Source organism: Myxocyprinus asiaticus, chromosome 11 (assembly GCF_019703515.2).
Source record: "Myxocyprinus asiaticus isolate MX2 ecotype Aquarium Trade chromosome 11, UBuf_Myxa_2, whole genome shotgun sequence".
Classification (NCBI taxonomy): domain Eukaryota; kingdom Metazoa; phylum Chordata; class Actinopteri; order Cypriniformes; family Catostomidae; genus Myxocyprinus; species Myxocyprinus asiaticus.
Window position 1 is genome coordinate 39,866,230 of NC_059354.1, and position 23,448 is coordinate 39,889,677.

Sequence of the window (23,448 nt, forward strand, 5' to 3'; positions counted from 1 at the left end):
GAGGCTAGACCTTTTTTAGTTTTCTACGGAAGACAAAGTCTTAGTTTGGAACAACATGAAGGTGAGTAAATGATTCATTTTTGGGTAACTATCCCTTTAATGATCAACAAGCCATCTAGTCATCCAGACAACCCACCAGTTAGTCGATTTTAAAAACATATGGTTTTGCACATCCCTACCAAATACTACTCTCTTACTTTCAGTAACCAATTTACATTACCACTTATATTTATAAATTTAGCAGGCACTTTTATCCAAAGTGACTTCCAAATGAGCATAATACAAACTCAAAAAACTAATCCAAGGGAGAACAAAATACAAGCAGCGTAAAGTACAGTTCCGTAAGTACCAGAATAGTAAAATATAACCTCCCTATCATTGGACACTTTCAATTGTGTAATAAATTAATTATGGGTGGCAAATGTGTCATCCAACTGGGTGTTTCTATGATAATATCAGAATCCAAAAATGTTTGTTTTTGTATGAGCCGAGGAGGAGTTCTGTAACTCAGGTCCAAACTCTTTATTTGGGGGCTCAAACTCTTTATTTCTCGGAATCTCCTTTATTCAGTTAGCATTAATGAAGTCTTACCTTGGCGATCTGAACACACCAGTTGAGCAGTAATTGGGAGCCAATGTTGTCCTTGTGCTCGTGCACGTAGTCCAGCAGACACCCATGGGGCATGAGCTGGGTGACCAGCTGGATGGTGGGGCTCAGGCACACCCCTAACAGACGGACCAGGTGAGGATGTTCCATGCTGGCCATTATCAGAGCCTCCTGGAGGGAAAACAACAGTGACTCAGACCATAGAAATTCACAACCACTTACAATGTTTCACAATGAGTTCATAGAACGTGCAACAGTAAATCATCTATGTAAAGATGGCATCTTCTGAAAACCAAGTTAAAACAGTTACAGAGTCAGTGCATCCCTTATTGTATGTTACACTGAATAATAGTATCTTATATCTAACAAATGAGAAGACATTTAAATTACAAAAACAGAAATGCATAAACCTTCGATTAAAAACTAAAATTTTATTTTATTGCTGTTTTAGTCTGTACTAAAACACTTTGTAGAAACACACACACGTTCAAGGTGTCCCATTGAGATGCATCTATGAAATAGCTCCACAGAGCTGTAATGAATAAATGCTGCACTATAATGGCCACATACACAGTGCAAAGCTTTGAGGGACACATTTAAATGCAGGACTAAATCCCCTAAATTATCAGTCATATGTTCACAGAATTGAATTTGGTTTTGTGCATACTACACAGATTTAATGTAAATACGGATGTCACTAACTGAATTTTTTTTGTGACTGAATTTGGTCGCAGAATGCAGTTGTCACTCCAGTATGTAACCAAGGTCTGTTTGTACAGAAAAGTTGAAATTTGAACGTGGTTGAGTAGCATAAAAATGGTCTTGGATTTATTCTCTCTGTTTTACAACACTAAATAATCTAGTTTCCTTGCTCAGTCAAGGATCTACGAGAAGGTCTTATGGGCCTTTAATGAAATACACATCAGTCTATATTGAGACCACTGTCTTTTAAAGTTACTGTGTCCCAGTACAGTATGATTAATAAAATGCGCACATTCTAATCAAAAGTTAAAATCTGTGTAAAGCATTTTTTTTTACAGCTTAACCAAACCTATAGGAATAATTACATTTTATACTGAACATATTTAACCTGTGGCGAAAACAATAGACGGCCCAGACTATATAGTTATCAGGGAACAAGACAAAGAAGACAACACAGAATGTAAATATATCTATATATAGTGCATCCGGAAAGTATTCAGAGCGCTTCACTTTTTCCACATTTTGTTATGTTACAGCCTTATTCCAAAATGGATTAAATTCATTATTTTCCTCAAAATTCTACAAACAATACCCCATAATGACAATGTGAAAGAAGTTTGTTTGAAATCTTTGCAAATTTATTAAAAATAAAAAACGAAAAAAATCACATGTACATAAGTATTCTCAGCCTTAGCCATGACACTCAAAATTGAGCTCAGTTGCATCCTGTTTCCACTGATCATCCTTGAGATGTTTCTACAACTTGATTGGAGTCCACCTGTGGTAAATTCAGTTGATTGGACATGATTTGGAAAGGCACACACCTGTCTATATTAGGTCCCACAGTTAACAGTGCATGTCAGAGCACAAACCTAGCCATGAAGTCCAAGGAATTGTCTGTAGACCTCCGAGACAGGATTGTATCGAGGCACAGACCTGGGGAAGGGTACAGAAACATTTCTGCAGCATTGAAGGTCCCAATGAGCACAGTGGCCTCCATCATCCGTAAATGGAAGAAGTTTGGAACCACCAGGACTCTTCCTAGAGCTGGCCGCCTGGCCAAACTGAGCGATCGGGGGAGAAGGGCCTTAGTCAGGGAGGTGAGCAAGAACCCGATGGTCACTCTGACAGAGCTCCGCCATTTCTCTGTGGAGAGAGGAGAATCTTCCAGAAGAACAACCATCTCTGCAGCACTCCACCAATCAGGCCTGTATGGTAGAGTGGCCAGACGGAAGCCACTCCTCAGTAAAAGGCACATGACAGCCCGCCTGGAGTTTGCCAAAAGGCACCTGAAGGACTCTCAGACCATGAGAAACAAAGATTGATCTCTTTGGCTTGAATGGCAAGCTTCATGTCTGGAGGAAACCAGGCACTGCTCATCACCTGGCCAATACCATCCCTACAGTGAAGCATGGTGGTGGCAGCATCATGCTGTGTGGATGTTTTTCAGTGGCAGGAACTGGGAGACTAGTCAGGATCAAGGGAAAAATGAATGCAGCAATGTACAGAGACATCCTTGATGAAAAGATGCTCCAGAGCGCTCTGGACCTCAGACTGGGGTGACGGTTCATCTTTCAACAGGACAACGACCCTAAGCACACAGCCAAGATAACAAAGGAGTGGCTCCGGGACAACTCTGTGAATGTCTTTGAGTGGCCCAGCCAGAGCCCAGACTTGAACCCGATTGAACATCCCTGGAGAGATCTGAAAATGGCTGTGCACCGACGCTCCTCATCCAACCTGATGGAGCTTGAGAGGTCCTGTAAAGAAGAATGGGAGAAACTGCCCAAAAATAAGTGTGTCATGCTTGTAGCATCATACTCAAAAAGACTTGAGGCTGTAATTGGTGCCAAAGGTGCTTCAACAAAGTATTGAGCAAAGGCTGTGAATACTTATGTACATGTGATTTGTTTTTTTTTTCATTTGTTTTTTTTAAATAAATTTGCAAAGATTTCAAACAAACTTCTTTCACGTTGACATTGTGGGGTATTGTTTGTAGAATTTTGAGGAAAATAATGAATTTAATCCATTTTGGAATAAGGCTGTAACATAGCAAAATGTGGAAAAAGTGAAACGCTGTGAATACTTTCCAGATGCACTGTATAAGTTGAGGGGATAATTCAGAAATAATACCCAAACCTTGGGTCAAAAGGTTATATTACCGCAATAAAAGATGCCTTAGCCATTAATATGATTTCTGGTTTCGGAGGGATACTCTTCCGAATGTTTGAACATTTAAAAAACTAAAACAGTCTGTAACACACATCCTACATCCCTAAACACTAGGGGTGTAACGGTACATGTATTCGTCCCGAACCTTCACGGTAATGACGTCACGGTTCGGTGCATGCAGTCAGACCAGTCAGTCACAGGAGATCCACACTCTAATCCAGAAGGGGGCGCGCACGGTAATGCAACGCTGTTTGTGCAACGCTTTTTCCAATGCAACGCAACATGAAAAAGAGCAGAAGAAGAAGAGACCATCTATGCACCAACCCAAAACAAGAATGGCTTCTCCTAATGCACAAGTTTTATTTTTCATTATTCTATTTATTTTGTACTTTTATAACGCAAGAGATGCTTTTCAGTTTTGTAGCTGACTGTGACCAAATACCTTTTTTTTTTTTTTATCAACCCCACAAAAAAATATGGCCTATGCAAGAGTGCATTCTATTTACTAAGGGTGACCATATGTCCTCTTTTTCCCGGACATGTCCTCTTTTTCTGACCTTAAAAAAGCATCCGGCCGGGATTTCTAAATTTGCGAAAATGTCCGGGATTCGGCTTTAGTTGCATTATGATGTGCATCTGGTCTAATACTTCATTGTGTTTGCGCGCATACTTGCATTGCTTTGTAAGTCCTGCCTTCTTGCACAACAATTTGTCGATTATAAGAGTTTTGCAGCAACTATTGGCCACATTCCTGCCTGTCAATCTCTCCGCGAACGTGCGAAGCGCTGTTGTGTTGGGCATCAAACAGTTGCTTGACAGTAGCAGCAAATGACAGATGAGTGGAAACAATGCCCAAACGAAAGTGCAAATTTACAGAAGATTTGCACAAAAAATTCCCATGCTTTTGTCCAGGTCAAGATCCGTGGGAAACAGAATGTATGACATGTAAAGCTGGCACTTATGTGTCAGTTGCTAATAAAGGTGCAAGTGATTTAGAAGCACACATTAGCTCTGCGAAGCATAAAGGGTCAGCAAAAGGTGAAAGTTCAACAGGTAAATTAATGCACTACTTTTTGCGGCCAGGAAAAATTGTTATCACATTGCTTCATTTTCCATGGCCATTCAAAATAAAAGTAATAGTAAATGAAGGTACACTCATGGCATCAAATATTTTATTTTAGTACATGTACATTCAAAAGAATGTTGGAAATGTTTATTTATTTATATATATTTATGTTATGCTAATAGAGTGTCTTTTTCACTGTATTAAAGTTTGCATTTATAGTAACCTAGTTTACTGCTTAGTGCTTAATACACTAAAGGAGGCTGTACTGTACCAACTACCTCAGGGGGGACTAAATGCTGCTAGGTGGAACAAACTGTAATTTGCACTACTGTCTGTTCAAAATAAATGAAAAGAAACCTAGCATTTGGGATTTGTTGCTTTTTCCTCTTGTACCGAACTCGTATCGAACCGTGACCCCAAAACTGAAGTATGTACCAAACCGTGACTTCTGTGTACCGTTACACCCCTAAACACACACACACACACACAAACACACACAAACCAATTACCTGAGTACTACATAAAATGACACACTTGACAGTTATATAATGAGCATTCAGGCTCCTGCTATTCTCCAGCTGCTGAGAAGATTGTGTGTATGCACGCTGCTCGTCCAATCAGCAGCAGAGCCCAGCGTCCACATGTTGGATCTGCCTGCACGTGTTTCTCTACACTAAACCCATCAAAGAAAGTTCTGAAAGTGGAGTCTTCCCCACACTCACTGTGTCTGAATTTGCATACTTCCTTGCTACACAGTACCAAAAAAGTAGCATGTCAAATGAGTAGGATGTTCGAATGCATACACATGCATTTCTGCACTCTGTAGAACTCACTGAAGACAGACACATGCTGAACTAACATCAAAACAGACAGTTATTTACATGCATATTCATCTGCGAATAACATGCACACGTACACAAAAATAACTTGTTCCCTGTCTGTCACTCACTCGACATTATGTCGATGTAGTGACACTAGGGGTTTGCTCTTGAGAGCCCCAATCACCTTTGCTTTATTCAGAAAAGGCCAATGAAAATTGGCGAGTGGAATTTACATGCAACTCTCCTCCCCGGACATACGGGTATAAAAGGAGATGGCGTGCACCACTCATTCAGACTTGTTCTTCGGAGCCGAGTGCATGTGTGTGTGTTTGTCCCGTCACCTTGCTATTGCTGCTGGAATTACGGCGCATATCAGTGGTCACCTTCGCACGGTCGAGTGTTGTGCTTCCCCTGGGTGCTTCGGCGGTTGAGTCCACAGGTGTTAAAAGAGTATATTTTAAAAGAGTATATTTTCGCTAAAAGAGCTCGCACAAATGATTGCCGTCTTTTTAAAGATGTCCTTTCGCCTTTGTGCTACTGGGTGTGGCCGTTATCTCTCCCCACCAGATGGCCACGAAATGTGCTCTAGTGCTTGGGTCGCCAGCACGCCAAGGCAGCTTTTGTGGAGGGTTTGTTGTTGTTTGTTCTCACTGCAAGAACATGCCCATGAGAACGTTGCAGTCTTGGCTCTCTTCCTTCTTCATGAAGCAGAGAGCCACCGCTGCTGCTTCCCGACCCAGTCTGTCCTGGGTTGAGACTCAGGCGGCTGTGTCGGCGAGCACCGTGGGCAATCTGGATGTGGATATGGGAGCGTTTCCACTGGCTCAGTCCCCGCGGACCTCCCATCCCCCAGCACACTCGTTCTGCCCAGTAGTTCACGAGCGAGGCAGGCAATCTGCCTCAGGGAGGATTTAATATCTCGTTCAGGGCTCACGACGAGGGTGAGTTATTGGTCGCAGCATCGGAGGGTGGGCTTCTGCTTTCGGAAGCAGACGAATCTTCTGAGCTCACGCTCTCGGGCGGTAGGATGAGGCTTTCTTCGTGTAAGCTTTCTTCGTCACTCGTGGTGAAGGCTTACAATGCCGCGGATCAGGCCGCCTCTGCCCTGCGCACCATGGCCATCCTGCAGGTCCAACAGGCCAAGGCGCTTAAAGATCTGCACGAGGGTAGGATCCACACAGGGCTTATGCAGGAACTGCGTACCACAATCGACCTCGCTCTATGGGCAACGAAAGTCATGGCGCGTGCCCTGGGCCAGATGATGTCTACCTTGGTGGTCCAAGAGTGGCACCTGTGTCTCAACCTTGTGGAGATGCGTGTCGTTGAGAAGGTTCACTTTCTTGATGCGCCCATCTCCAAAGGAGGGCTTTTTGGTGACACTGTCGAGAACTTCGTCCATCAGTTCTCGGTGGCGAAGAAGCATACAGGGGCCATCAATCATATCTTGCCACGGCGCGACTCAGCCGCCTACAGGCCTCCGAAGTTCCGCGCCCCATCTGCCTCTCGCCAGGGCCGTCCTCCTGCGGTGTCGGCCCCGGCTCCCCCACCATCGGAGCCCATATGCCGGCCTCTGAGAAGAAGATCCTCTTGCACCCAAATTGTCAATAAAAGAGCAGTTTCCTCATCCCCTGGGTCATACTCCAATGCTCGTGATGGCCAGGCGCTGGAAGTATTTCCGTCGAAAGCCGGCAAACAGGTAAGAACGGTGGTTCTTGGGGCCGTTCGCCCGTCCCAACCACCGTTGCAGGCTTGCGAGGCAGCACGCCTCCCCCGGACCATCTTCCCGGTGGGGCGTCCCCGGGCGTGATAAATCCTATTGTCCCCCGGTGCAAGTCGAGGATGTCTCGGTCCTTCGGGCGGAGGTCGCCACACTTCTGGCGAAGGGAGAAATAGAACCCTTCCCCTTAGCCAAGTCACACAAGGGCTTTTACAGCCCTTATTTTATCATGCCCAAGAGGGGAGGGGTTTGCGCCCAATCCTGGATCTGCATGCTTTGAACAGAGCCTTACACAGGTTTCCGTTCAAGATATTGACACAGTAGCACATCCTAACATCTGTACGACATCAGGACTGGTTCGTGGCCATCGACCTGAAGGACGCGTACTTTCACGTATCGATCCTTCCTCGACACAGACCCTTTCTTTGGTTTGCCTTCAAGGGATGAGCATACCAGTACAAGGTCCTCCCTTTCGGTCTGTCCATGTCCCCTTGCATCTTTACCAAAGTTGCAGAGGCGGCCCTGGCCCTGATAAGGGAAAAGGGCATTCGCATCCTCAATTATCTCGACGACTGGCTGATTCTAGCTCACTCGTGAGATCTATTGTGTGCGCACAGGGACCTTATGCTTCAGCATTTCGGCCGACTGGGGTTTCAGGTCAACTGGGAAAAGAGCAAGCTCTCCCCTGCGCAGAGCATCTCTTTTCTCGGTATAGAGTTGGACTCGGTCACCATGATGGCATGCCTTACAAACGAGCATGCACAGTCGGTGCTAGCCTGCCTGAGAACCTTCAGGCAGAAGGTAGTGGTCCCGGTGAAACAATTTCAGAGTCTCCTAGGGCATATGGCATCCTCGGCGGCAGTACTTCCCCTCAGGTTGATGCATATGAGACTGCTTCAGCACTGGCTACAGACTCAAGTCCTGAGGTGGGCATGGCGCCATGGCACCCAGTGCGACTATCACACCACAGTGTCGCCAAAGTGTAGAACCAGATTCGACCCAAGTGTTAAGGGGTGACAACAGGTAGGCCGGGCAGCTGGTCGGGTGTATCACTTGTATTGCGCCTTTCCCCTTTTTTAAGGTGATAATGTGCACTATCTTGCCCACAACAGTTCCCCACAACTGGTGAACACTGGACACCTCTTTAATTCTTTAAGCACTACTCGGTGGCAAACTCAGCAGAGGAGCAATGCCGCCAGGCCCAGTACTTGTGGTATGCCCCTTTTCAGGTGAGCCCATGTACTTGGGCTCAGTGCTCCATACGTGGTGATTCCCCCCTCGGTAATCCCGTATGATGCATTTCTACTGTTCGGTTTCCCCTCAGGTGAACCCTGTGTTTCCCCTTATCAGAGCTCTGCTCTACCTCGGCCACTTTTGCTGTGCACCCTCTCTGTAGATAGGGTCCTCCCCAGTGGCATCATTCCATATGTGAACTTCCCCATCAGTAAGTCCATGTGAGGTATTCTCCACATGTTAACCTCCCTCCAGTAGGATGTGGTTTCCATAGTGCTCTCCCTCCTGAAGAGGGAAGAGCACTTCCCCAGCGCTATTCTAGCAGGTGCTTGGTGGGAAATTGCTTAATACAAAAATCAGGAAAGGCCACCGGCTGTAGCCTCCTCAGGTAAGTGCTTCCTCCCACCATTATCGGGACCAGGGAGACACCTTACCTAACTCGCTGGAAGGTCACGACGTTGTCGAGTACTCGCTGCGAGGCACACAGCAGCCTGCCCGTGTCCGCACCTCTGTACCTCGTGACACGGTTCAGCGCCTGCGGCGTTTCGTATAGGAACCCCTTGTGTCACTACATTGACACAACGTCGAGTGAGTGACAGACAGGGAATGTCTTAGTTACTGATGTAACCTCTGTTCCCTGATGGAGGGAATGAGATGTTGTGTCCCTCCTGCCGCGCCGCTGAACTGACCGCTGACATGGCCGGGACTCTCTCTCGGCTCCTCAGCACAACTCTGAATGAGTGGTGCACTCCATCTCGTTTTATATCCGTATGTCCGGGGCGGAGAGTGGCATGCAAATTCCACTCACCAATTTTCATTGGCCTTTTCTGAATAAAGCAAAGGTGATTGGGGCTCTCAAGAGCGAACCCCTAGTGTCACTACATCGACACAATATCTCGTTCCCTCCATCAGGGAACAGAGGTTACATCAGTAACCAATACATTTTAGATTGCACCAACTCAACAAGGGTGTGAAAGGGCCTTTGAAAAGAGTTTCATAGTTCTTGCATCATCTGAGAGGATGAGCCAATTTGAATTTTACATACATTTTTCCTTTTGAACTTCGGAAGACTTGAATATTCGCTAAGTGGAGGCTGAAAGAGACAAAAATAAGAGCTGCAAGCCTTAGATCACAGACTGATACTCACATCCATAAACTCTACATTAGCTTTGGGGCCTGTCGCCTCGTTCAAGATCTTTATGGCCACAGGAATCTTCACAGTTTCACCTTCAGGTACCCAGATGCCCTGAGAACACAAAAAATATATATTTCTTGAAGCTGACAACACATATTATGGAAAACTGCACTGACAAACAAGATTAACTAGGTTAAAATGTGAGAAAATTTCCCTATGCAAAACTCACTGCCACTGGTTCTAGGGTGTCGTGGGTGGTCGCCAGGGTGTTGCTAGGCAGTTGCTTAGATATTTTGAGTGCTTTGTAGTGCAATTCTAGGGTGTTCTGGGTAGTTGCTTACTGGCCCAAGTAAAATGAGCCACCCCCAAGTTTCTATGTTATTGTGGGGCAGAAACTTCCCATCCTAAGTCTTAAATAACGATCTGACAAGTTTAGGTTAGGATTTTTCACATAAAATAGGACTGCATAGAGTTAAAGATGTTTCTGTAATACAGTGGCTGATTCCTTGATGTGGCTTGAGTTTGTCCTTCTATGTATGTCTATTTTTTACCCATTTCATCATTTGCCAGGTGAAAATTGTGAGACTGATTAGTTAGAAAAATTAAAAGCACACCCTTCTTCAAAAAGCTGCATGATTTGAGGTATAATTTGTGTCAGTAGGCCACACAGATATACTACAAAAAAAAAAAAAAAACACATCTAACAATGGTAACAGTTAAAACTAACATTAATCTGTTTTTTTCTCAACCGTGATTTAGCTTCCTTCCTCTGTCTCTCTGATAAGACAGAAGTGATTACCTTGTAGACAGTACCGAACGCCCCAGCTCCCAGAATCTTCACTCTTTTCAGCTCGGTCTCTTTCAGAATGCGCAGCTGGGCCTGGTTAGGGGCCGCACCGCTGGGCGTCAGAGGCTCCACCAACTGTGACATACGTAAAGTTGGGAGACTCTGTCAGTGATGCTGCAAATCTGGGACAATCAATCTGGACAATCAATTAATACTCAGTCCTTAACTCAAATAAATTGCAAATCATACACCATAGTTTATGAATTTCCTTTAATTTATTTAGTCTTCTGTGATATTATGTAGTGCATATCAGAGTGTGGGACTCCAATCAATGAATACAAAACCCCTGGTGATCTAGGAACTATAGAAATGCAAGAGAGGGACAGAGATAAGATGAAAGCAAAGAGAGAAGATACAGGAACGAATACAGAGAAATAGAGAAGGTTAATCTGATAAAATTATGAGTGAGAGAGTGTGTAGCAGAGGGACTGTGAGTGAGAGAAAGCGAGGGAGAGAGCATAAATCAGCAGTTCTATCAACCTTTCTACCCTTTGCGCCGTCCCTCGGCTCATCACAGCCACCTGATTAAAAAACAATAGCAGTTCTTCATTTAAATGGAATTGTAAATCAGGAGCCAGGACACAGGAAGGCGGAGGAGAGTCGTGGGAGGGTCTTTTTTTTTTTTTTTTTAGAGATGAGCAATGATACAAGGAGCTCTCCGCTCCTGCCGGTGCTGAAACACAGATCAGGAGCTGGCCATGACCCTACTCTAACCAAAAGCTGCTGAAAAACCTGGGCAACCTAATCTAATGAAAATATAATAATAATAATAATAATATAAGAAAAAAATAAATAATGATTTTACTATAGTCCCATTCATACATAAAAAGTAGCTCAAAGTGCTAACACAGTGCTTAAAAATAAAACACAAACATAGAACAATAAAAAATAAAATAAACTAATACAAATGTACAATAATTACAGTAAAAGCCTAAACTTTATAAAAATAAATAAAATTAAATTAAATAATTAAAAAAAAAGACATATATTAAGAAAATTATAATTTAATCAAATGTCAACTTAAAAAATTACAGTGGACCCAAAAACTATTATTGATACTTTGCACTTAAAATTAAAATTTCACTGCATTAGATACAAAATACCAAAGCAAGTGGCATCTTCTAACAAATTATGCTAGACATTTTCTTAAAACCATTTAAGCAATTACTTTTAACCAACTGCTGTCAAGATAATTTTTAGTGGATGAATGTATTTGGGAAGTCACTTCCCCTTAAATCAAATATTTATTTATTTATTTATTTTGAAAAGTGTGCACTTGTGTTTTATTATTCATACATTTTTAAGTGTAGCTTAAGCATCCAACTATGTTTTGGGGCCACGGTATGTCTTTTAAGCTTTTAAAATATATGATATAGTGAAAGAATACCACATTCTAGTGAAAATGGAGGTATGGCAAACTTTTAGATCATTTGGGTTTTTGGCATATACTGTATAACAATGCCCATTTTTATGTCATATTTATTTGTATAGTGCTTTTTACAAAACACATTGTTTCAAAGCAGCTTTACAGAAAATTACGCTGTAACAAAAAATATGCTATTAAAATCCTCATTGTGCGATTATAATGAATAAAGAGATTAAAAAGCATGCCTTAAAATTATACATGTGTGTTTCTTTAAGATGACGTGTGGGCCTCCTCCACATTACTCAAAGTGTCTGCAGAGAGCACTGTTATCTATGCTCAAAGCCTGAGGCCATATGGATAAATGCACACATGAAGAGGAGGAGTCGGATCCTATGGGCTAAGGAAACACAAGATCCATACACAAACTGCACTGTTACGAGCCCTCCACCCACACTGTGATATGAAAAACAACCCCTGTGATATCATAAGGATACATACAAAGCAGATGAGTGAAACAAAAGGAGGTATGGAAAGAGAGAAATTAAAATGATTAAAAATAATACATAAAAAAGAAAAGAAAAAAGAAACCTTAATATGCATGGAGGTCATCAAAAAGAAATAAAACATTTAATTATTTTTATGAAATTATACTTATATCTTTTTAAAAAGTAGTCAAAAGGGAGAATCTAATCATTTCCATTAATATAAATTCAATATGATAATTCATGAGTTACAAGTAGTTATGCAATGCAGCTACTTAGTATGCAAAAGTAATTTGATTGCAGTTAATGTCCTGGTTACTTTCGTAACCTCCATTCCCTGATGGAGGGAACGAGACGTTGTGTCGATATAGTGACACTAGGGGTTACTATTGGGAGCCCCAAACTTGGCGAAATTTGCATGCCACTCCCCCGGACATGCGGGTATAAAAGTAGCTGGTATGCAACCACTCATTCAGGTTTTGTGCTGAGGAGCCGAGACAAGGTCCCGGCCATTTCAGCGGGTAGTTCAGCGTTGTGGCAAGAGGGACACAATGTCTTGTTCCCTCCATCAGGGAATGGAGGTTACGAAAGTAACCAGGATGTTCCCTATCTGTCACTCACTCGACGTTGTGTCGATGTACTGACACTAGGGGTCCCTATACAAAACGCCACAACTAGCTGAACTGTGTTACGTGGACTGGCGGTGCGAGACGGGCAGACCGCTGTGTGCCTCATAGCCAGCGCACCAGGCCATCACGTAACCTCCCCCAATGCTCTTATGAGCATCAAACGGTCCTTCGGGAACAAGTCGACTGCCCAACAAATAGGGACAGGCTAGCCCAGCCATGGCCTCTTTTCCTCTTTTTTCTCCCCAAAAAGAGTGGAATTTGTTAATCGACTGGGGGCCATAAATGTCTACGTCGGGGGTGTCACTCCCAAGGAGAAGACACCGCGGAGACCACACCCCGCCCAGAGAAGGGGGGGTATTTTGAGTGGAAACACGTCACATGGTCTTACTGAGTCTTGTCGGAAGTTTGTCATGTGGAGAAGTTGCATGGTAGTTCCTACCCGAGGGGGGAGGAGTTTCTACAAGCATGGTGACTAGGGGCAGAGGGGCCACTGGCCAAGGAAGACGCAGTTTACCGACAGGGAAACAATTTAGCGGAAGATATATCACATGGGGTCACCTATGGGGAACCTACCCCAGTACAGGGCTTAATTAGCAAATGTACTGGGCCAGCAGCGAGTTTCTCCGCAAACTGGTCTGCCACAGGGCTAAGGAGGAAAGTCATCCAGGGATCACAACTTGTGAACATGACTGGGAGTCAAAGGTGCAAGCGGTACACCCAGTCAGCTGTCCTGGAACTTGCTTGTTCGGACCTGACAACACACGGGATGAAACCGGCTCAACCCGGAGATTATAGAACCTCAAAAAGGTGTTGGCTGTTGCCCAGGCCACTGCTCTGCAGATGTCTACCAAAGAGGCGCCACTGGTCAGGACCCAGGAGGCCGCTACACTCCTAGAAGAGTGGGCTTGTAGCGCCATGAGGGGCAGCACGTCCTGAACGTGATATGCCATCACGATGGCGTCAATGACCCAGTGGGCGATCCTCTGTTTGGAGACAGCGCTTCCTTTCCGCTGTCCACCAAAGCAGACAAAGAGCTGCTCGGAGCTTCTAAAGCTCTGCATGCGATCCAAATATATGCGTAAAGCTGCCTGGGGCAGCGCTTGTAGGTTCACCACCTGATCCCTAAAAGGGGTCGTGGGAACCTTGGGCATATAGCCCGGTCGGGGTCTCAGGATCACATGAGAGTAACCCGGACTTAACTCCAGGCATGATTCGCTGACAGAGAACGCTTGCAGTTCCCCTACCCTCTTGATGGAAGTGAGCACAGTCAGGAGGGCAGTCTTCAAAGAGAGTGCCTTAAGCTCAGTTGACTCCAAGGGCTCAAAGGGAGTTCCCCGTAGACCCTGAAGGACTAGAGAGATCCCACGGGGGGATGAGGTGTGGTCTAGAGGGGTTCAACCTCCTAGCGCCTCTCAGGAACCTCAGGAAGTTGTGCTTCCCCAAGTACTTACTATCTACCGCATCGTGATGAGCCAAAATAGAGGCTATATACACTTTCAAGATGGAGGGGGACAGCCGCCCCTCCAGCCTCTCCTGCAGGAAGGAAAGCACCGATCCGACTGCACATCTCTGGGGGTCTTCGCATCGGGAAGAACACCACTTAGTGAACAGACACCACTTACAGGTGCCTTGTAGAGGGAGCCCTAGCCTGAGTGATCGTGTCTATCACCATGGGTGGTAGGCCACTTAAATCTTCCGTGTCCCGTCCAAGGGCCAGATGTGGAAATTCCAGAGGTCTGGTCGCGGGTGCCAGATGGTGCCCCGTCCCTGAGAAAGAAGGTCCTTCCTCAGGGGAATTCGCTGGTGGGGGGGGGGCTGTCGCAAGGAGCGTGAGGAGTAAGGAGCGTGAGGTACGCGGCCGGCCATGAGACGGGTGGTGTCTGCTTCCTGCGGTGGGCTCCACGCCGGGGCCGGGACACGGGGGCGGGGTGCGGTGGAGCCAGTGATGTTGCTGCAGGAGGACGCCCTTGGCGATGAGCAGATGGGGTGCGGGGTCTAGAGCCGCGCCGGGGCGGGATGTGCTGTATAGCCTCCGTCTGCTTCTTCACCACCGAGAACTGCTGGGTGAAGTCCTCGATGGTGTCGCCGAACAGGCTGACCTGGGAAATGGGGGCGTCAAGGAACCGTGCCTTGTCAGCCTCTCTCATCTCGACCAGGTTGAGCCATAAGTGGCACTCCTGGACCACCAGGGTGGACATCGCCTGCCCGAGAGACCGCGCCATGACCTTCGTCACCCAGAGAGCGAGGTCGGTCGCCGAGCGCAGCTCCTGCATCAATCCCGGGTCAGAACTACCCTCGTGCACTTCTCTTAGCGCCTTGGCTTGGTGCACTTGCAGGAGAGTCATGGTGTGCAGGGCTGAGGCGGCCTGTACAGCGGCGCCACAGGCCTTAGTTGCCAGAGACGACATAACCTTACAGGCACTGGACGGGGGTCTCAGGTGGCCACGCCAGGTGGCAGCGTTTTGCGGGCAAAGGTGCACTGCAACTGCCTTATCCATCTGGGGGATCGCCGAGTACCCCCTGGCGGCCCCACCATTGAGGGTAGTGAGAGTGAAGGAGCTCAGAGACTGGGTCCAGGCAGTGAAAGGTGCTCCTCATGCACCTCCAAGAAGAAAGGGACCGGGGCGGGGTGCGGCCGTGAGCGGCACTCCTGGCCCAGGAACCAATCGTCAGGCTACGAGGGTTCGGGGGGGAGGAGGGTTCCACTCCAGCCCGACACACGCAGCCGCCCAGGCAAGCATGGCTGCCAGCTGCGCGTCAGGCTGCGACTGGGTGACCACACCCGAAGGTGGGAGCCCAGTAGAGTCCTCAGTGTCAGACTGGACAGCCCGCTCTCCGATGCTGCAATCGAGAGCACATCCACTTCGCCCTGAGACGAGCCGGTGGTCTCATCCCAGCGGGGCAAACAAGCGTACTGGTGAATGGGAGGTCCGTGGGGAGTTACCCGGCAGAGTGGCTCCCATTGGGGTCCCCAAATCACCCCCAGTGCTAACCAACGCGGCCTCAAACCTGTAGGTATAAGGACCGAGGCGGGGAGCCGCTGGGGTGGTTTTTCCTTCTAACGAAGGAAAAAAACACGACCGCAACATTGCCATGGTCATGCTCTCGTAGTGAGAACATGACCCATCTACGAACACTGTCTCCGCGTGGGCGGTGCCCAAGCATGTAAGACCACGATCGTGGCCATCGGAAGCGGAGTGGTAACGACCGCAACCAGGAAATACACAAATGGAGAGGCATCTTTAAAAAGACGCTCTCCGTTAATGCCACTCTTTTAAGAAGGGAAAATATACTCTTTTAGTAGGAAGAAGCGGCCAGGGGCGTTCTCTGCACTTCACTAGTGCAAGAGGGGGAGAAGCCGCTGTAATGCGGCGTAAATCCAACAGCTTTTCGAGGTGAATGGATCGGCAGAGTAATTCAGCTCGCTGAACACAACCGCTCAGCTCCGAAGAGAAAATCTGAATGATTGGTTGCAAACCAGCTCCTTTTATACCCGTATGTCCGGGGGAGTGGCATGCAAATTCCACTCGCTAATTCCCATTGGCCTTTTTTCAAAAAGCAGGGGTGTTTGGAGCTCCCAAGAGGGCCCCTAGTGTCACTACATCAATACAACGTCGAGTGAGTGACAGATAAGGAACTAACTGTTTCTAGAACTTAAAGGAATAATTCACCCAAAAATGAAAATTCTGTCATAATTTACTACTCATGTTGTCTCAAGACTGCCTGGCTTTCTTTCTTATGCGTAACACAAAAAGAGGTCACATGAATATTGCAGATTGTCTTCTCTCTACAATGGCAGTCGATAATGCCTCACTTTAAAGCTTAAACAAGTAAAAGTGCCCAAAAGTATTAGGACATAAAAGTAATCTTCTAGAGGCATAGGATAGGCTTTAGAGAGAAACAACCTGAAATGTAAGTCATTTTGCATTAAAATCTTGAGAGAATATCTCAGAGTAGAAACTCTAAGGGAAGTTCAATCAGGAAATGACCTCACTCATATCCTCTCACTACTTTCACTGGTGCCTCCCAGAACATCACTATAGAAATAGAGAAGGCTATGGGTCATACTCTATAGCTCCTCCTGTGTCTTGTTTGGCAGCTGATGCTTTTATTCTTGGTTTCTGATTTGCTCTTGACATCCTCAAATTTTCAGGCCCAATGGAACTGGCTGAGAGGTCATGAGGAGGTTTTCTGACCGTTTTGTGAATCCGAGCTCAAGCGAAAGAGAGAAAAATATGTGAAGATGGATGTGTCTTACCTCAGTTTCCAAGAAGCGTCTTAAGGCCCTTTTCTTCTTGATGCTCTTTCTCCTCACCGATACGGCAATACTCAAGCCCACAATGATCACCACAAACAATCCACCGATAACTCCAGCTGCAATGAGAGGAGTCCTGGGTGAAAGAGAAAGAGAGGAGAAAATAAATATTACATTTGCATTCATTCAATTAGCAGACAAGTTTACATAATCCAAACTAGTAACTTACAAATGAGAATAATGCAAACAGAATAATAATTAAACCAAAGGTAAACACAATATTAGAAGCACAACCATACAAAATTTACCAGACATCATATCAAATGTATAGGTACTAGGGCAGAACAATGCAAGATGACAAGTGAAAAGCAATAACAGTAAACTGCTAGGCAGTTCGGTCTCATATCACATTAACTATAGGAGAACAAAGGGCACAAATCATCAGAAGAGGGGGACAGAAAATGACCAATTTTCCATAAAAGAGCAGAAACCTGAACAAAGACTTTCTCTCAGACAGCAAGGAGATATTCAGTTGGACATTTTGTGCAAAAAGCATTTCCAACTGCTGTCATCTTGCATCAGCCTTTTCTTGGCTGTGCTTTGAGATTTCAGTTTGAATTTAAGTCTGAAAATGTTCCCTTAGCATTAATGAAAAGCCTAATTGATTTTGCATGGAAGAAGGATGCACAAAATCAGCACTGACTGGATACAATACATAGACATGCTGTCTTATTACAGTGGTTTCACTCAGATTCAACTCTTCAGACTTTTACTTTCTATGTAAGTCTCTCTACACTTAGAACTGGATGAGAGGTCTTGATGAAGGTCTGAGATTTACACATTTGTCTTAGTAGTATCTTAATTATTGTTTACTGACAACTATCCTGGGCTTAATAAGGCATTTAGAGATGTCCACACATTTCTTTTCCAATCTGTTATGCTCATCTATCAGTTTTTTTTTTTTTTTTAAATGACAACCCAGTGGATATGCTAAACCCTATACAGAAGAGTCCAGGTTCAGTTCAAGTTAAGCTCAGTCAACAGCATTTGTGGCATAATGTTGATTACCACTAAAAAATGATTTCAACTCGTCACTTCTTTTCTTTGAAACAAAGCTAAATTAGAGGTTACAGTGAGGCACTTAAATGGGAGTGAAAGGGGTGCATTTTTGGAAGGTAGTATTTGAAGCTTATCATTTTATAAAAGCACTCACATTAATAGTTCTGTTAAAATGTGTGTATAATTTGAGATGTAAAGTTGTTAAAATCATTGTTTTTACGGTAGTTTTAGGGTTTACGGCATAACTTCGTCATGAATACAAATTGATAAAATTAGCTAAACAGAAAAGATTAGTAAGCGATATAATCACACAAAAATTTTGTTAACATGCATATTGTTTACGCCTTGTGGCTATACTTCTGAAACAGTAAGTATTTTAACATTTACGGATTGGCCCCATTCACTTCTATTGTAAGTACCTCACTTTAACCCAGATTTTTTTTTTTTTTTTTAAAGAAAAGGAGGGACAAGTCAATTTTTTTTTTAATTTTTTTTTTTTTGTGTGTTAATCAACATTATGCCTCAAAAGCTGTTGATTGATCTTAACTTTTATTGAACTTGGACTACTCCTTTCAAGCGTGCCATAAAACAAGAACAGCCAATTATTTCTGTCTAAGAGAGCAGGAGCGAAGTCAGACATTGTGTGATGGAGTCTATGGGTATTATTGTTTGGTCTTTCCTCCTGTGTAAATTTGAAACTGTGAGTTTGTAGAATGGAAATTAAATCCCACCTAATAATGCGAGGACGGTGAAGCATTGCCTAGGCATGACGAGCGATAGACTGCTAGATTATCTCTGGGCCAGATGAGAATTTCTCCCGTTAATTTGATATTGATCTCCAGTCAGAATACAAAATCATATGAGCCACAGAGACCAAGTTGAGTGCATACGATCATCCTCCAATGCTTGTGAGGGAGCTGCTTTTGAACTGGCAATGAGCAGGCAATTAATTTGAGGCAGCATTGCTGTCAGCACGTAGTGTGGCACTGTAGTATATTGTCGGTGAAGGACGGTAGGATGTCTGACATCTTGTTTTATGTAACCTGCCATGTCTTTTCCAAGCCAACAAGAGAGACTCTAGAGAGCAACACTTAGAATACACATTACAGGGTCCTTAACACTCAAACACATGTTTTGTTTGGCTTGAAAGACCCCATGAAATCAAAATTTGGGTTTTATTGGTGTTAGTCCTTTTCTATTAGTTTCAAAGCCATCTATATGCTAGTGTACTACAAGTTTAAAATTAACTTAATAGCAGATACATTCAAATATTACAATTTAGATTCTTCTTTTCATGGAAAATAGACCATGAATGTTGATAACTCTTATTGCACTACACAGATTTGAGTCCAAACAAATGCTCTCTAGAATGAGAAGCACCCTCCCCCTTGCAACCGAATAGCCAGTAACTAATCCTTATTCACTGCTGTAATGAAATGAAAGCACATACAGCGCAAAAAATCTAGTTCTTAAAATAAAAATCATATTCCTTCTTTTCCATAGGGGAATTGATTATTAATGTTAAGTAATAATGTTGAGTTCCGAAGTTGTTAATGGTATATGCTTGTGTTAAAGCCCTCAGTCTGTGTTATTTGAACTAATAATATATATATATATATATTTTTTAAATCACGTGTATTTGCGGAACTCCTTTTGCAGAACTACACTATTCATGATCCTGAGAGAGAAAATTAACCAATCAGAGAATCACTGCTAACAAAAAACAGCCATGCAGCGACTGCCCAATTTCATGACACACTGTAAATGACACAATCAAGTCCGTCTCAGTACATTCTCAAACTTCTTGTATATTTGTATAAATTAGGGGTTGCACAACTCCTGATTTTTAATAGATGACTAGTCGAGCCCATTAGTCGAGTCGAATTCAACTAGTCATCACGTCATTCCACCCCCAAACCACCATACACCCGGCCCCTCCACAGAAATTCTGCACCCCTAAACGTACAATACTACAGTACACAATAAATAGATTTATGTTTGCTAAAATGTAATGGGTTTTAGCTAATTATATATATTTACAAAATATCAACGTAGCTACATGTCATCAGGCATTAGATAGCCAGCTAGACTGTGCCTGGGGTCCTACAGGTTGCCATGAAAACGTGCGTAGTAATTCGACACCTGAAGGGAAAATAATTACAGACTGCATTGTTTATGTGAACGGATCGGATCAGATGAAATAAACATCAACTATAACGTTATCTCCTCTGAAGCACCTTTGTATTAGAAGTGTGCTACAATTAGTAGTCATACGTCGAATGTCTGTTCATATTTAGCTTAGCCTAGACTAGCTGTAGATGCAGGCAGTTCCCCTTCCTCTTTCAGCCACTTTTCGAGTGGCTACAGGATCTACAATGGGGATGCATTCCATCATGAATGAATGAATGAATTACCGTTAAATTTATATAGTGCTTTTCTGTCACTACACTCAAAGCGCTTTACATTGTGAACAGGGGACTCTCCTCAACCACCATCAGTGTGCAGCATTTACCTGGATGATGCTATGGCAGCCATAGTGCACCAGTAAGCTCACCACACACCAACTGTTGGTGGAGAGGAGAGAGTAGAGTGATACAGCCAATTAATGGATGGGGAGTATTAGAAGGCCATGATTGATAAGGGCCAATGGAGGGAATTTGGCCAGGACAACTACTCTGTATAAGAAGCACCTTGGGATTTTGAACAACAACAGAGAGTCAGGACCTCGGTTTAATGTCTCCATCCGAAGGACGGTGCCTTTTTACAGTATATTGTCCCCGTCACTATACTGGGGCGTTAGGACCCACACAGACCATAGGGTGAGCACCCTTTGCTGGCCTCACTAACACCTCTTCCAGCAGCAACCTTAGTTTTCCCCAGGAGCTCTCCCATCCAGGTACTGTCCAGGCTCAACCCTGCTTAGCTTCAATAGGTAACCAGGTGAGAGCTGCAGGATGATATGGCTGCTGGCATCACGTCATTGGACACAAACTTGAAGCGCTTTTCTAAACTGTTGCTGAATCTCATTCTTGAAGGAGCTAACAGCATTCAAGTCAAATGTCCCAACACTAAAAGTAGACAATCGGGATGTATTTTGTCAGTTCATCGGAATCTAACTTTAAGCGCTTTTCTAACTGTCGCTGAATCATGTTCTTGAGGGAGCAAACAGCATAACACTGGTGTTTTGGTTATATTTGAAGGCCATATATTGCAGGTTACCATTGTCTTTGTGTCATATGTATCAGTGTTGTGTAGCCTATGGAATGTTCTTAACATTATCAATGTTGATACAATTCTATGCACATGTGCAATACAGATACAGTGAATGCGTAAGATTGTTGTTGCTATGCTGATGCGTTGTGTTGTTAGCAGAGCGACAAAATAAACAAACAACAGCTCTGAAGTGCATTCTGTGTCTTTTTAATGTGAGTCTTGAAAGAACATCACAGCCTATATTTAAGCCACTGTGCCTTTTCAGCGCAAAGCCACCGGGATTCACACCCACTGTATTTCCTACAGATGCATTCTATAAAGGTAGAGGCTATTTGCAGTAAAAGTAAATAGAAACAAAAGGCATCTTCTTGCACTAATTGCAAATAGTGCATCAAATCAAATCAAATCAAATCCCTTTATTGTCACTCAACCATATACACAAGTGCAACAGTGGGTGAACGTCTTGGGTGCATACACATAACACAGTTTACACATCTTGTTACACAACAAAATATACAATAGACACCTAATAATATACAATATACAGTATACACAAAATAAGAAGACTGTATACAAAATATATATATATATATATATATATAAGCTGTCATGAAGTCAGCTGGTGTGGGTCCTGATGCTGCGATACCGCCTGACTGATGGTAGCAGTGAGAGCAACATGGCTCGGGTGGCTGGAGTCTCTATAGATCCTCCGAGCTTTTTTCACACACCGCATGGTATAGATGTCCTGGAGGGAGGGAAGCTCACCTCCGATGATGTGTCTGGCAGTTCGCACCACCCTTTGCAGGGCTTTACAGTTGAGGGCGGTGCTGTTGCCGTAAATGTAAGAACCATGTGAGGATGTGGTGGTTCAACTTCCTCAGCCATCTCAGGAAGAAGAGGCGCTGGTGAGCCTTCTTCACAATAGCCTTATTGTGGATGGACCATGTGAGTTCCTCAGTGATGTGGACACTGAGGAATTTGAAGCTACTGACTCTCTCCACTGGTGCTCCATTGATGGTGATGGGGCTGTGTTCTCTGTCTTTTCTCCTGAAGTCCACCACAAGCTCCTTGGTCTTACTGACATTGAGGGAGAGTTTGTGCTCCTGACACCAGCATGTCTCTGTAGGCTGTTTCATCATTGTCAGTGATCAGACCTACCACTGTCATATCATCAGCAACATTTACATTCATGCATTTGGCAGACGCTTTTATCCAAAGTGACTTACAGTGCCCTGAATACAGGGACAATCCCCCTGGAGCAACCTGGAGTTAAGTGCCTTGCTCAAGGACACAAGGGTGGTGGCTGTGGGAATTGAACCAACAACCTTCCGGTTATCAATTCAGTGCTTTAGTCCACTACACCACCACCACTCCAATGATGGCATTGGAGCTGTGTGTTGCCACACAGTCATGTGTGTACAGGGAATACAGTTGTGGGCTGAGAACACAGCCCTGTGGGGTTCCAGTGTTGAGGGTCAGTGATGAGGAGATGTTGCTGCCCATTCTAATCACCTGGAGTCTGCTTGACAGGAAGTTCAGGATCCAGCTGCACAGCGAGCTGTTTAAGCCCAGAGCCCGGAGTTTCACATCAAGCTTGGAGGGCACTATGGTGTTGAATGCTGAGCTGTAGTCTACAGACAGCATTCTCACATAAGTGTTCCTTTTTCCAGGTGGGAGAGAGCAGTGTGTAGTTTAGATGCAATGGCATCATCAGTGGAATGGTTGTTGAGGTACGCAAACTGCAGTGAGTCCAGTGAGGCAGGCAGCACAGAGCAGATGTAATCTCTGATTAGTCTATCAAAGCATTTGCTGATGATGGGGGTCAGAGCAACAGGACGGCAGTGATTTAAGCAAGTGATTTTGGATTGCTTTGGTACAGGCACAATGGTGGACGTTTTAAAGCATGTGGGGACCACAGACAAGGAGAGGGAAAGGTTGAAAATGTCTGTAAAAACACCAGCCAGTTGGTTTGCGCATGCTCTGATGATATGGCCCGGAATACCATCTGAACCTGCGGCTTTACGGATATTCACCAGTCTGAAAGATCGGGTTACGTCCGCTACAGAGACAGAGAGTGAACTAACCTCTGTAGCTTCGGCCGCGGAAGCTCTCTCCATGAGGATGGTGTTATTTCCCTCGAAACGA

The 23,448-nt window shown here is 44.5% G+C and overlaps 1 protein-coding gene across 1 annotated transcript in view; it reads right to left on the reverse strand.

Moving 5' to 3' along the window:
- The window catches only part of LOC127448480 (receptor tyrosine-protein kinase erbB-4-like), a 555,442-nt gene that overhangs the window by 56,584 nt on the left and 475,410 nt on the right, over positions 1-23,448 (reverse strand). Inside the window, exons 18-21 of the mRNA XM_051711045.1 lie at positions 17,035-17,167; positions 10,252-10,374; positions 9,465-9,563; positions 592-777 (exon numbers count right to left, since the gene is read on the reverse strand). Of these exons, the coding sequence (XP_051567005.1) occupies positions 592-777; positions 9,465-9,563; positions 10,252-10,374; positions 17,035-17,167 (541 nt within the window). The remainder of the gene's footprint in view (positions 1-591; positions 778-9,464; positions 9,564-10,251; positions 10,375-17,034; positions 17,168-23,448) is intronic.